General features: G+C 34.1%; 1 protein-coding gene across 13 annotated transcripts in view; it reads left to right on the top strand.

Annotated features, from left to right (window-relative positions):
* Positions 1-13,348, top strand: part of GPHN (gephyrin) — a 264,503-nt gene that overhangs the window by 126,522 nt on the left and 124,633 nt on the right. For 12 of the 13 annotated variants that reach the window (XM_090141191.1, XM_090141188.1, XM_090141189.1 and 9 more), the window contains exon 4: positions 8,132-8,224. In XM_090141191.1, the coding sequence (XP_089997317.1) occupies positions 8,132-8,224 (93 nt within the window). Of the gene's footprint in view, positions 1-1,871; positions 2,058-8,131; positions 8,225-13,348 lie in introns of all 13 variants that reach the window. The other variant, XM_090141181.1, reaches the window with a different exon arrangement.

The following is a 13,348-nucleotide window of genomic DNA, read 5'->3' as shown; positions in this document are numbered from 1 at the left end:
AACATGAAGATTAAAGATGACTCACAGGCTTAGCAGTTTGGTGGATTTGACCACTCATTTAAATGAGCTAAACATGCATCTTCAAGGTGAAAATCAAGTAGTCTATGCCATGTTTCAAACCATAAAGACATTTGAAATGAAACTCAAATTGTGGCATGCTTAAGTTATGACAAATAATTTTATGTATTTTAATACAGTGGCAAAACATGGTCCTGTGAGCAGCCAAAAAAATATGCAGCCCTGCTTTCCTCTTTGATAAAGGAATTTGAGAGGTTTCAAGATTGCAAAGAAAAGTCATAAATTTTTTGGTATAATTGCAACTCAAATTTAAGTCAACATAAATACTTTGCCTGCAAATTTTCAAATGTAATGTATAAATTTGCAATGAGATCTTAAACTCAAGAATTTGATACTGTCTCTTTACAAGGCTTTATAAGTCTGATCTTACTGGAGAAAAATGTCCCTCACTTCACAATCACGTCTTTTCATGTCATCACTTTTTGGCGTTATATATATTTTTGATAAGTATTTTCAAGGATGAAGTACAGGAAAAGTGAAATTTCATCAAAAATATCTGACAAACACCTTGAGAACTCACTACAAATTGCAACCACTTCCATCAAACCAGACTGATGCATTTGTTTCACAAAAGCAAGGTCAAATATTCCACTAGTTGTATGTTTTTGTTGCTCTCTTTTTTAAATGCTTTAATAAAAATATAATTTTAAAAGTCTTGTTACTTATACATTAACTATATTATATTTTTATGTGCAATTCCAAGACAATTCTTCTTTTTTCAGTGTGGCCCAGGCAAGCCAAAAGGTTAGGAGCACATGGTCTAGACATACATACTCTAGAGGAAAACTGTATTGTCTGTATGATATGTCTGTTGCTGCTTTGATCTCAGATCTTCTGGATTATTTATTTTATGTAGTTCTTTTGACTTCTTTTTGTAATTTGCTGAGGCCATGTGGTTGCTCTCAGTGTTTGAACTCATTCACATTCTCACACCTCGCAACCTCAAGTTTCCTAAAACAAGTGATGGGGACATATTGGACTATTTATGATACAGTAATCTTGGAAAACCACTGCATGATATGGTTCCTTCTCCCCTGTTAAGCTCTTACATTCTTATTCATTCTGCTTCTGTCTATGAAAATGGTGCATCCTGTAACCCAACCATCTGCTGGAGAGACAGATCCTTGTGGCTGTTATTTTACTAACTCCCTACCTATGTAAGGTATTTTCTTCAGTCATCCAAAATTCCTTCTTGAAGTAGCAAAGTTCCAAGAGCAGCCAGGCGATGAGTCCTCCAATACTCATTCCTGGGTCTTATGCTTCCTGAATGTTACATTTCACATTCTTGATTTCATTAGGACCCAATTATTTCTCTTCACACAGGTCTAAGTCTTTTACTTTGATTGCTTGTTGTGCTGTGGGAACGTCCAAAAGTTCAACTTGCTTCACACAACGGTTGTTCAGATAGTTATCTGGCTGCGTGTGGACTTGTGACTTGGACTTCCCTCCGTAGCCAAAGCAAATTCCTTCAGAACCCTGAGAAAACTCAGTATTGCCTGGTATTAGTATGTTTGCCATGAGGCCACTTGGAGTTCCATCTTTGCTTCCCTCTAGCAGTGTGTTAGTACGATAGAATCCAGGGCTGTCTCAGCCTTCAGTAATGTGATGCTGCAGTTGTTTGTGTGGGGCAGTAAATGTCAAAGGTAACCGCTGAGCATGCGTCATTGCTGGAATGTACATGCAGACTCAAAGAAGAAAGGTTACTAGTCAGTAACTGATGTTCTTTGAGAGGTATGGTCTGCATGTACATTAGTCTCCTACCTGCCTTTCCCCTCTTTCTGGATCTCTTTCAGGTTTGATTGTGCATTTAAGAGGAACTGAAGTGGTGGCGGATGCACTCTGCCCTATATTTCATGCACCAAGCAGGACGAGGGGAGGCGCTAGAACGCACCTCCCAGGACACTTCAAGGCAGGCCACAAGCTCGCCCACTCTTAGAGTATATATATGGACTAAATATCTCAAAGTACAGCAGCTATTGGTAGGTAAATTTTCTTTACTGTATTTTCACAGGTGAACTGGTAGATTTTTTTAAAAAACGATTTCATTCATTAACTGTGGATTATATGCGTGAATAGCAGAGACATGGGAGTGTTTACACCAGAAACTGCATTAGGTACGTGGAGGTAGTTTCCTGTTTCTACAATGGTTTCATCTCTTGTCTTTGTCCTCAAATCCAAACTTTTTAAAAGATCTTGAATATTATTGATCTGCCATTTACGTTGAGAGGTGCAGGAAAAAAAAAAAAAAAAAAAAAGCAAAGTTTGGAATTTTATTTAAAAAGTAAAAGAAAGCAATATCTTGAATAATTGTGGCTATTTATATAAAGTAAAAACGGAAGATTGGACCTACTATTAGAAAATGGAGCTAGGAACTGAAATGGGTTCCATAAGAATCAGTTATATTTTTACAGTTGTACTGTAGATAAAACTTCATAGTTACAAAAAAAACCCAAATGTTCCCATTTATACCCTTTTTCACAACTGGGTCCCTCATGTAAATCACAGAAGCCTTCTAGAGGTTTTTCAGTCCAGTCCACTTACTGCCCATTAAACAGAACAAGTAGATGCAGAGAATAACTTGGCTTAAACTAGGAATGCAGATTGTCTCTGCTTATAAATATGCACATGCGAGATCTGAGTGCTTTTTTCCAGTACATGTGTCTGTGAAGTGCAGCTGTGTGTGTGGAGAGCTGTTGGAGAATATGATTCTTACATTTGTATTTGGAGATCTCTGAGACATATTGCCTTTGTCTACAAAGACCCACATGCTTTACTGGTTCCTTAGATTTGAAGCATTTAGTACTGTTTTGGCAGCTCAGAGATGTTTACAGTCTTTCTGTAGCTTTGCTGTTTCTATGTTTTTAGCAAGACTAAGAAATAGGTTATCAAGTCTTGGTTACAACCAGCAAAGATTGGTGAGTCTTCTAGTTTGTGGTGCCTGAAAACACCATGAACTTGCACTTGTGCTCTAGACATGGCTGTATGTAGAGAAAATACTGTAACAAATTCTAGTCATAAGACATTATTTACTTGTCTTTAACATCAACTTGCCTTTTCACATTATGGGAAGAAAATCAGAAGTAAACAGTCTTAAACAATCTAAAATAAATATAAATGTATGCAAAAGGAAAGAAAGTATGGAAAAAGCCATCTTGTTCTGCACGATGAATGAGAGGTTTATGGCTCAAAAGCCAACCAATTGTTTCTTATAATAACAGATCTTAGCACTGCTAAGAGAGAGAAAAGTTTTGATTTTTTTTCTCTCCTGTTCATGTGAGCAGTTTCGAATTTATTTCACTCTTATATGCTTTTACCCTTTTCTTTTTATTCCAATTGCTATATTAACTTGTGTTGTTTTAGGAATAATGAGAGAGGGAAGAGTAATGTTTGCAAGGAGGCATTTTTTTAATTTAATTTTTAAGTGGTCTTAACAAAGATACTTGAGTGTTTATAATCTCAGTAATATTTATTTTAGTTAATAAACATTTTTAAAGGGAGGTCTTTACACCTAACAAAAATGAAATGCATTTAACTTTATTGTTTTTGCTAGTAAATTTTTATTATGTAAAGATGAGCATGTGTGTATATATGCCCACATGAATGTATGTATCTGCCAAAGTCGGAGTAGACATGAAAGTTACTTCAAATACTAGATGTGCTTGCAAAATACCTAGCTTTTCTGACACCTCTAAGTCCCACTCTTTCATCACAACACCTGAGAAAAACTGTTACACTGGAGTTGTCAGATCCTTTCCAGTGATCAGTTATTGTTTCCAGAGAGCAATATCCACTTTAGGGAAATTCCAGTGGTACCAACTGTAAATGGAAGCAGATTTTCTTACAGAAGGAAGCCAGTAGTTCTTTCCATACTGCATTTGTAAACTGATGTTTGCATCTGATCTACACCCTCTTCTAGATTTTAATTCAATCTGATACAGCATACCAACAAATCACAGGTTTTGTTTGTAGAATGACTGATATTTCACTGTAATTGGTCTGAATTAAGAATTTCTGAGCAGAATTTCTCACCTTTCTGAGAGCAGAATTGCAGTCTTTCAATGTCTCATGCTGGAGTCAATCTTGTGTGTGACCTACAATGTCTTCATCATTCTCCACTGAAATAGTTTGCAATTTCTTTTCCTGGTCTCAGTCCTCAAAAAAGTGTTGTCACTCCCCGTACTGCTGGTTTGATGGATAAAAACTTCAGTGTTTGCACATCTCTTTGGTTCACTTTCACATCTGCTTTGGTGAACTCTGTTCAACATTGCACTTCAGTCCCTTCTTTTTTTCATCCTCATTATAGGAATAATTATACTGAGCAGTAGCTTTTAAAAATGGTTACATTACAGGCTTCATTGGTATGTTGAACCTTGAAGTTTTTGATGGCTGTAATTTATTTCATAATGAAAAATGGCTACAATTATATTTCCATTTTAAAAAAAGTAAACCTTTTATAGAGTACAGTTTTATGGCATTTTTTCCTTTAGCTTTTCATTTCAGTAGAATAGTTGTACTTTTACTACTTTCTGTCTGATGTTAGCTTATTTAGAAAGCAGTACTAAACAAAACATTGACTGTGATGCTAAAAACTGCAAATATATTTTCAAAAGACTACAATGGTCAGCAAAATATCAAAAGATGAAAAGGTTGAAATACATATGCATTGAAATACATACTTGGGTGTTACCCAAGTCTTCTGACTACAACAATTATGGTGTAAAAACAGTCCTACTATTTATGTTACTTAATGCCTTTATTGATGGGGTAAGAAAAAAAAGGGTGGGGAGGTTCCAGAAAATGTGTAGTGTATTTTCATGGTATTTTAGTATTTCATTTTCTGACATTCTTAAACCATTTTAAGATTGATTATTTGCAAAGTTATTGCTCCACACATAGGAGTATCTTCATACATCTACGTTTCGGTGAAACTTTCAAGAAATAAGTGAAAAGTCATGAGCATAAAAAATAGAATCTTCACAAGAAAAAGGGTAAAAAAAATGAAATTAATTCCAAGAGTAACTTAATATTTTTAAGGCTCTTTTAACTTTTTCTTTATTCTTCTGCTTTGAATTTGTGTGTTTTGTTGTGAATTTCTGATTCATGAAGAATCAGTATTGTGTTGGAGTCTGGAGTAGTCCCAGCCACAGGACCAACCAGAATTTCTTATAAGATTCTAGTCTGTCGATTTCTGAGTTGCTGAAACTCAGCAGTTAAAATTGCATTCAGTTTTGTTACCAAATTTGTCACGGTGCAGTTTCTCTGTATTGATATATTTTTTTCATGTTCTTACTCAGGCTGATTTCTTCATTAGGATGATGTCATATCATTGTAAAAGAAAATTAAGATGATATTCACTGTGTCATTTTGTACAACTCTTATTTTTTAATGTGGATTGCTAAGGAGAGTAAGCACAGCTTTAAGTACATACTGTAAATAACTAACGTGTTTAGGAACATTCATTTAAAAGATATATATTTTTTGCTTGCATTTTCAAACATACTTTCCTAGTGTATTATCCTAGTAAGCAGGATTTATTTGTGAAGAAAGAAGATGCATAATTTTACAAAGCAAGTGGGTTTCAGAAGATCTGTGTTGGAGAAATACAGAATTTTCATGTAGGGCCTTTGTAATCCCTATTTGTTTATTCTGTTCATTTATTTGCAGATATTAGAGAATGGCACTTAATAGATTTTGAAAAAAAAAAATCCACTTTCTAGCCATCCTGTTGAGAATTCTGTAAGCAGGGTTCTTAAGTATTGTGGAGGGGTCCATCGGATATAATGAAAAAGAAACAGTTACTATAAATATAGCAAATACTTAATGAAAAACATGAGTAACTGTTGAAAGACCATATAATGTATTTTCAGTCTCTTATCTAATTTTGATCAAGGCTGGTTGATTTTGTGAGAGATATGCTTGAGTCCTAGAATATTTTAAAATGTTTTAAACACAGAAGGCACAGGGCAAGATTCCGTGACTCGCCCTATGTACAGCAACTGAGTCTAATGACAGTTCTGCATTTTGGACATTGAGATGCTTTACTAAAGAATATGTGTCTGAAAGTCGTGTAGCTATTACTTGACTGAAATGGGTCGTAACATTAGCTAACATGTGGTGCAATAGGATTGTATCTCGTGGCCTTGGATTTTGGATCTAGGGCATCTTAATGCACAAATTGCTATATAAGAATTTTCTTTGTATAGCACCAATCAAGCCAAGTATCAGATCAGTGATCTGGAGGAATTCTCATTTGAAAACATAGTAAATTGGTGTCTTTGAAAAGCAAATGGCATATATGGCTGGACTGCTAGCAGCAGGGAAGTGAACACAAGTAGCGTTTTTTCTTCGATTGATCAGAGTAGTGCTTCCTTTTTTTTAATATTCAAAATATAAATGAGAATATTTTGTAGAACAAAATTTTGTGGGCTAGAGAGAAATAAACAAACTGAATATCAGTCTCAGGTATTTTTCCATGTCTTTAAAAGATCTTAGAGGTACATATTCTAAAATACAGTGAAATACTAACATTGCTTCATAGATGAAAGTCTTATGCTTTTTTTTACTCAAAGTAGAACTTGGTAAATAATTATATCTAAGATAATGAAAAAAATTATATGCTCAGTTCACGTGAAAAGTCAAGGTGTAGCTTTCTATTTGCGGTAGCTTTCTATATGCTATCACGATGTTGCTGTGTATTTTTTTTTTCCTGTTAACTGGAGTACTATTGAGCTGTATAAGAACAGATGAAGGAATTATTTTCACTTGAAACCTTGTTGGATTTTGTCAGGTTTTATTTTATCTAAAAATAAATGTTTCATAAAACCCTCACTATGTCTCTCTTTGTTTTATGCTCACAATTTATTCCTGATTATGGTAATTTATATATATATATATATATCTACATGAAGTCAAGCTCTCACTTTGCTAAACAACATTTCTATGCTGAAATTCTCTCAAGTATTCCCTGATGTTTGCTGGTGTTGAGAGTCAAGATAAATATGTCTTTAGATGATAAAAGCTCAGAGAAGATATAATCTGTTAAAAAAAAAAACAACACAACTTTTCTGGTACATATCTGTATTGTTTAAACTAACAATTTCAATTGCTGCAGTTGCCTTTGTTTAACTTGAAGAGAATAAGGATAGCTGTATAAGCAATCAGTCTGATCTCTGCCAATGGTTACTCTGCTATGTAATATGTGGGTACACATTAGTTAATTTGGAGCACCAAGCAGATGCTCAGCTGCTTCACTTGCCTGCTGTAGCATACGAAGGATAAGTGATATAATCACATTGAGGCTAAATACATTTTCTGCTTATGTTACTTTTTTTTTGGTTGCAGTATGAAAAGTAGGTTAAAATGTCATTTAAAAAATGAATGCAAATCAAACTTAACATTTTTCTAGTTCTATGAGTTCTATGGTACTGTAAAATATTAAATGTACATGACAGATCTCTGAAGCTTTCTTTTTCCAGCTTTGGGATCAGCATGTGCAGTCCTACTGAGATGTTATAAGAAATAAAGAAAAGGTAGTTGCAAGAAGCAGGATATGGGTTGCTGTATCAGGTGTATTATTGCATCTTCTTACAGTCAGACTTACAAATAAGTAGTTCTTTCTTTGTTCAGGCTGTTCAAAAGTAGAGCAAAACGGAAACTAAAGTTATTGTTACAAAAATCAAGCATCTAACCCAAATTAAATGCACGCACTCTACTTATGTGTGTTGAAGAATTGTGTTTATATCTCAGAATCCAAACACACACTGATATAAATGAACAACTATGAGTTCTTGTTTTCCATTTTAGGACAAGAGATGGAGAACAGAACTCTACTTTCCACTTCCAACAATATTATGACTGATTGTATTACTCTGCCATATGTTGGTTGTAATAGCAGTTTAGTATTTGTTGAAAATGCCACGATTGATTTTACAATTCCCTTGATTTATTTTGTGTGTCTCTGTTTATTTTCAAGACAATTCTTTAGATGCTATCTGAGGTAAATGTATCGCAGGTATTACTTGCTAAATGTGGCAGCTTTCATCTTCTCTTTCAGGAGACGCTGATAGATTGGTGTGATGAAAAGGAACTTAATTTGATTTTAACAACTGGAGGAACAGGGTTTGCACCACGAGATGTCACCCCAGAGGTGAGTTACTCCTGGAACAAGAAAAACATGCCCTTTGATCTAGAAATGTATGACTTGTGGGGTGGGAATGTTAATTCTTTCTGAAGTTTCCTCTGTAACTTAACTTGGCAGTATCTTTAGACAGGTCAGGTGGTACACAATTTGGAAGAAGAACATGCTATAGTGAACACAACACAAGAGAATTAATATGACCTTGGTTTCTGACCCAAAAGATTTTTCAGACTAAGATATGACAGAGTAAAATGGAATTCCAGTTCCAGTAGAAACATAATAGAATTGTAATAGCACTGGTGTAATTTTCCTTAGCACTGCAGTACAGCACTGCTAAGCAAAAACATACATATCACATTTCTTGTGTCCCATGCAAGAAAAGTGAAATGAAAGATTTCCTTTAATTCTCTCTTAAAGGCTTCTGTGTTGACAACTTCTTAGGTTAGAAAATAGGAGATAGATTACAGGGGAGAAAAACTGTGTAAAGCTGCTTTTGCTTCACTTGAAACCACATTGTCAAAAAAGCTAAATGGGCAGAAATGGAGGTAACTTGCATCAGTAAATGTTGCACAGGAAATTCAGTTATTTTTCACTTCTGTGGAGCTCAGGTAAGGAAAAAAAACAAAACACCTACACGAAGAAAACTTAACCAAATAACCTCATGGGCATGAAATGATAATTGTTATTGAATTACTTGGTATTTGTGGTTCTAATTTAGGTGAATTTGAACTTATAAAATCACATACCTCTTCTGATATGCTTATGTTCACTGAAGGGCAGAAATACAACTCGATGCCTGAAGTGTTTTATTTCTATAATTTAGCATATTTAGTTTTCACTTAAGTTCTCATGTGAATTTATGATTGCATACAGTTTTAAGAGTAGTTTTTTGTCCATCATAACATGCCTACAAGCCTCTTTATCTACAAAAGCGTTCTGTTAAACCTGAGAGTGCAGTTTAACTTGTTTTCGCTAGCAATATTTAAATGCTTTTTATTTGCTGTATAATATTAGTGTAACTAAAAGAAATATATAAACAAAATGCTTGTGTATTTCTGATGATTTTAGATTGTATGCTAGAAACTTTAACTAAAAATTAAGGATCTCTGTAAAAGAAAATGGAGACGGTACAAGATAATTGATAGCATACTAGCTTGTGAAAGTGAACTTACAGGTGATTCACATTGCTAAAGCAACACAAAAATGAAAAGTGCATTGATTCCACTGGTCTCTTACTTGCGAAGTAGCATAATGGTTTACAAGACTGTATACCAGCACTGTGTAAAAAGGTGAAATTTCTGTTCCAATTTTTCAGATTTATTAACTTTATGCAGAGTTGAGTAGTAGTGCCAGAGGAAGCATTTCAAACTACTTAAAATGAATTACAGATTCTCAAGCAGTGCTGGGGCCAAGGAATTAACAAATGAGAACTTGACATTAAAATATCTGGTGTTCTCCTGACATTGATTCATTGCTGTTACTCAAACTAATTAGTTAATACAGGTGGTGATGATTTGTTTGACTAGAGTAGATGTTACAGAGACCCATTTTAAGAATGATCTTAGTTGTTTTAATCTTACACTATATAATAACAGCACACTGATATAAGTGCTTAAAGGGAAGAAAATCAGTTTTCAAACGTGTTGTAACTAAAATATCTGTTTTGGGTCAAGGAGATAGATAACTTGGAATGGAAAAATTCAATGTATACATCAAATGTGCGATAAAAAACTTCCAGAAAAACTAACTGTAGGAATGAGTTAATAAAACTCATGTATTGTGTAATGAGTGGTTTTTATTATCTTTCATGTATGGTGTTTGTACAGCATGCTCATATGTCATTACTGAACTGTTACTTAAAAGATTTGATCATGACACAGTGCTAGTGAGATACCATCCTTAAAACATAATTTTAAACATACTAATAATTGAATCTGATTGGGAAAGACATTTGAACATTTTTCCTGAGATTAGTGATAGCAGTCCATCAGGCTGTATTTCAATTGAAATGATTATATCCTGCTTCTCCTTAATCTTTCTATAGTTTCAGTTAGAGAGCACAGCTTTCTACTTTCTTTTCTGATCATTGATACATAATTGCTATTGTACCGTACAAGATAAAGTTCATTTCTGAGAGTATTTGCAGCCCAAATAATTACTTAAATTATTTTTATTGATTAAATTTAAATTAAGTGCCCAGCATATTGTTTCAGAAATTTGTGAAGTTCAAAAAACCGAAATTACTGTTTTCCCACTCACTTTGTATTTTGAACACCATATTCTGGATACTACAAGATTATTGCATAGTGTCAGTGATTTAGTATGACTTTTTTTCTTGCAATAAAATAGATGACCTGAAGGATATTCATGCTATCTGATATTGATTATCTATCTCTGGTTCCTGAATTTATTACAAAGGTCTAGCGAGTCGATGAGGAGAAGCATTCAAGTTAGATGTTAGGATTTCTGTTTACAGTAGTGGATGTAGAGCTAAGCAGATGGAGTATCCTTTGCCTCCCTGTCTGTATGACTATAAGCAATGAATTGAATTGATTTGGATAGATTAAAATAAAAACAGTCAGTGGATACCTGAGTTTGAAGGAAACCCTTGTTGATGTAATTAATGAATGCTGTAATCCCTCAACTACTGTGACAATTCTTGGTCAAAAGTAGAGGCTTAATTTTGTAGATGTAGCTTTTTTTTTTTTTTTTTTAAACCATTTTAATGTTGCATATTGTTTATGACTATACTATTTCAGTCCATACTGGAAATGTTCATATAAACTTTTTGTTGATATATGAATGTTGCTGGACAGACATCAAGGTATTACACATTCTCCAAGTTATGTGGGGAACTTTATTTCCAGATGCAGACATTTTCCACTTGGAACTACAATACTTACAAAATTTTTACATGATGTTAATGAAAATATACAGTATTTTTTTAACAAATACTTAAATGTGATAAATTTTTGATCACCAGGTTTCTTTCTGATACATAAACATGTTTTCTGTATTGCTGTCAATCAATACAAGGGAAAAATGCATTCAGACACACTGTTTAGTTTCCTGTCTTCTCTATTTTTATATTTATTCTTTTGCAATATTAATTTGCCTATCTCTTAACAGTCTTCTGGCTGTTTTCTTCTCCTATATCTCTCCTGTATCTCACAAGTCTTGTTAACCTCCATAAATGTTTATAAAACTAGTTTTATTTACATATGTAACAGCAATAGGTGGTCAACCTAGGCTAGACTGATGCTAGAAATCTTTGAGCTGTTGCTGTGTATATTCACAAATAGTTCAAATACACTGCAAATTTAGGACAGTACTTTTAGAGAAGAAGTAAAGAAGGGCTCTTTCCTATCATGAAAACCCCTGCAGATATTTTCTTATAGTTTTACTTCTTTTCCTTTGCTCTGGAAAATGATGAATATGCCTTTTAGTTCTTGCTGGTTATATTCCACAATATTTATAGACTTTTAAAAAATATATTTAAAGACATGCCTATCTTCATTTGATCTGAAAATATATGCACACCTATTTATTCTTTCATCAAAGAAGTCCGTGGGAAAAAAACAACAACAAAACAAACACTGTTCTCTGGAACTCATGTTTGTCAGCATTTTTCAGAAAAAAACCTGCTCAGAATGGATAAAATATTCCAAATCTAGCTATACAAGCACTGCCTCTATTCTGCAGTTCCCTAAGGGGTCTTTCACTATTACTGCTTCCTAAGTTTCTCCTTTGAATCTAGGGTGAATTTTTCTTCAACTATTTCGCTTTCCAAATTCCAAAATTCCAAATTCCATTTCACTTCCACAGACTATTTTAATTTCACTATCCTGAGGAGCATTTACAGTCTTCCTATTCTGTACTGTTTGTAATTGTTATATGCTTTGTCTATTGGTTTGTTTCCCCTTCATTTTAGTTAATGAAGCAGGGTGCTTATTATACAGTGGGGCTTGTGATGTTATAGATGTATTCTCTCAGATTAACTCAAATCTATACAGATATTTCACATAACAATTTTTGTACTTCAACTGTGAGGAATTATTACGTAGTTATTTTCATCCTCCTTGGCTTAAATAGTGCCTTTCCAAACCAGCAAGATTTCTAGTAGCATTCCTTATGAGGAAGGGAGCACTTCCATGCTTTTTTAACAGTATTCAGCTCTTCTTCGTGTGGTTACTGAGCTACAAGAAACTCTTTTTACAGTGTCTGTCACTTCATGCTGGCTCATGAGGAAAAATGAAGTCTTCACCTCGTATGGGACATCAGTCATTTGATGATATAAATACTGTGAAATCTACAAGCTCTAATTACCCAGGCTGTTGTTTCAGTTTTTCACGATCAATATTCAATCTCCCCACCAGTTTTAAAAACTTTTTCATCATTTATTTTTGTAGTCTGTCTTAGAACTGCGGTTTTTCGTATATCTTCATGGAGATTTTACTCCCTGTTATGTGTAATTTCTTTGTGGAGGTATTATATGATGAGGTATGCTGTGCTTGTATGCTTACTGCTCCTGTAACTTGCAGTAAGACCTTTCAAGAACCCCATATTTCCTTGGAAATCATGTTTTCAGCCTAGCTTGCTCTTTAAGGGTCTGAATTATGAAACCTTGCTAGGTGTATCTAGGCAACAAAGAAACTTCAGTGGAGTAGGCTGCTCTACTGAGTTCTGTTACATTAGACTTTTATCAACAACCCTGTACAGCATCATTCTCTTTTTCTTAGACTTCCAGACAGTTCCTAGCTTAGATGATTGTCTTTAACCACTCTGATTTAGTTTTTTAATAAAATTAAGATTTTGAAACACTGTATTGGATGTTACAGAAATCCAAATATATTTGTGTGCTCTTTTCATTTAACCAGTAATTTTATAGGTAGGTTTTACATCTCAGATTTGAAAGACAGTATTACAGGAAAGCAATTGCAGAGCAGTTTTCACTAAGTAACAGTTTCCAGTGTCCCTGAGAAACAGCAGAACACTGTGAGCTTACAGAAACATCTCAATGTTAGAAAATTCCTAGTTGATTTTGCTGTCTCATTAAATCCTGAAAAGCAGAGTTTGTCTTCTCTTGTTGGAGCTTCTTAGGAAATCTTAGGTACGAAAGGCTCTGGTAGTCTG

This window comes from Phasianus colchicus, chromosome 5, assembly GCF_987193195.1.
Source record: "Phasianus colchicus chromosome 5, bPhaCol1.hap1.1, whole genome shotgun sequence".
NCBI classification, from domain to species: Eukaryota; Metazoa; Chordata; class Aves; order Galliformes; family Phasianidae; genus Phasianus; species Phasianus colchicus.
Note: the sequence above shows the minus strand (reverse complement) of the source record. Positions and strands in the feature narration are given on the sequence as shown.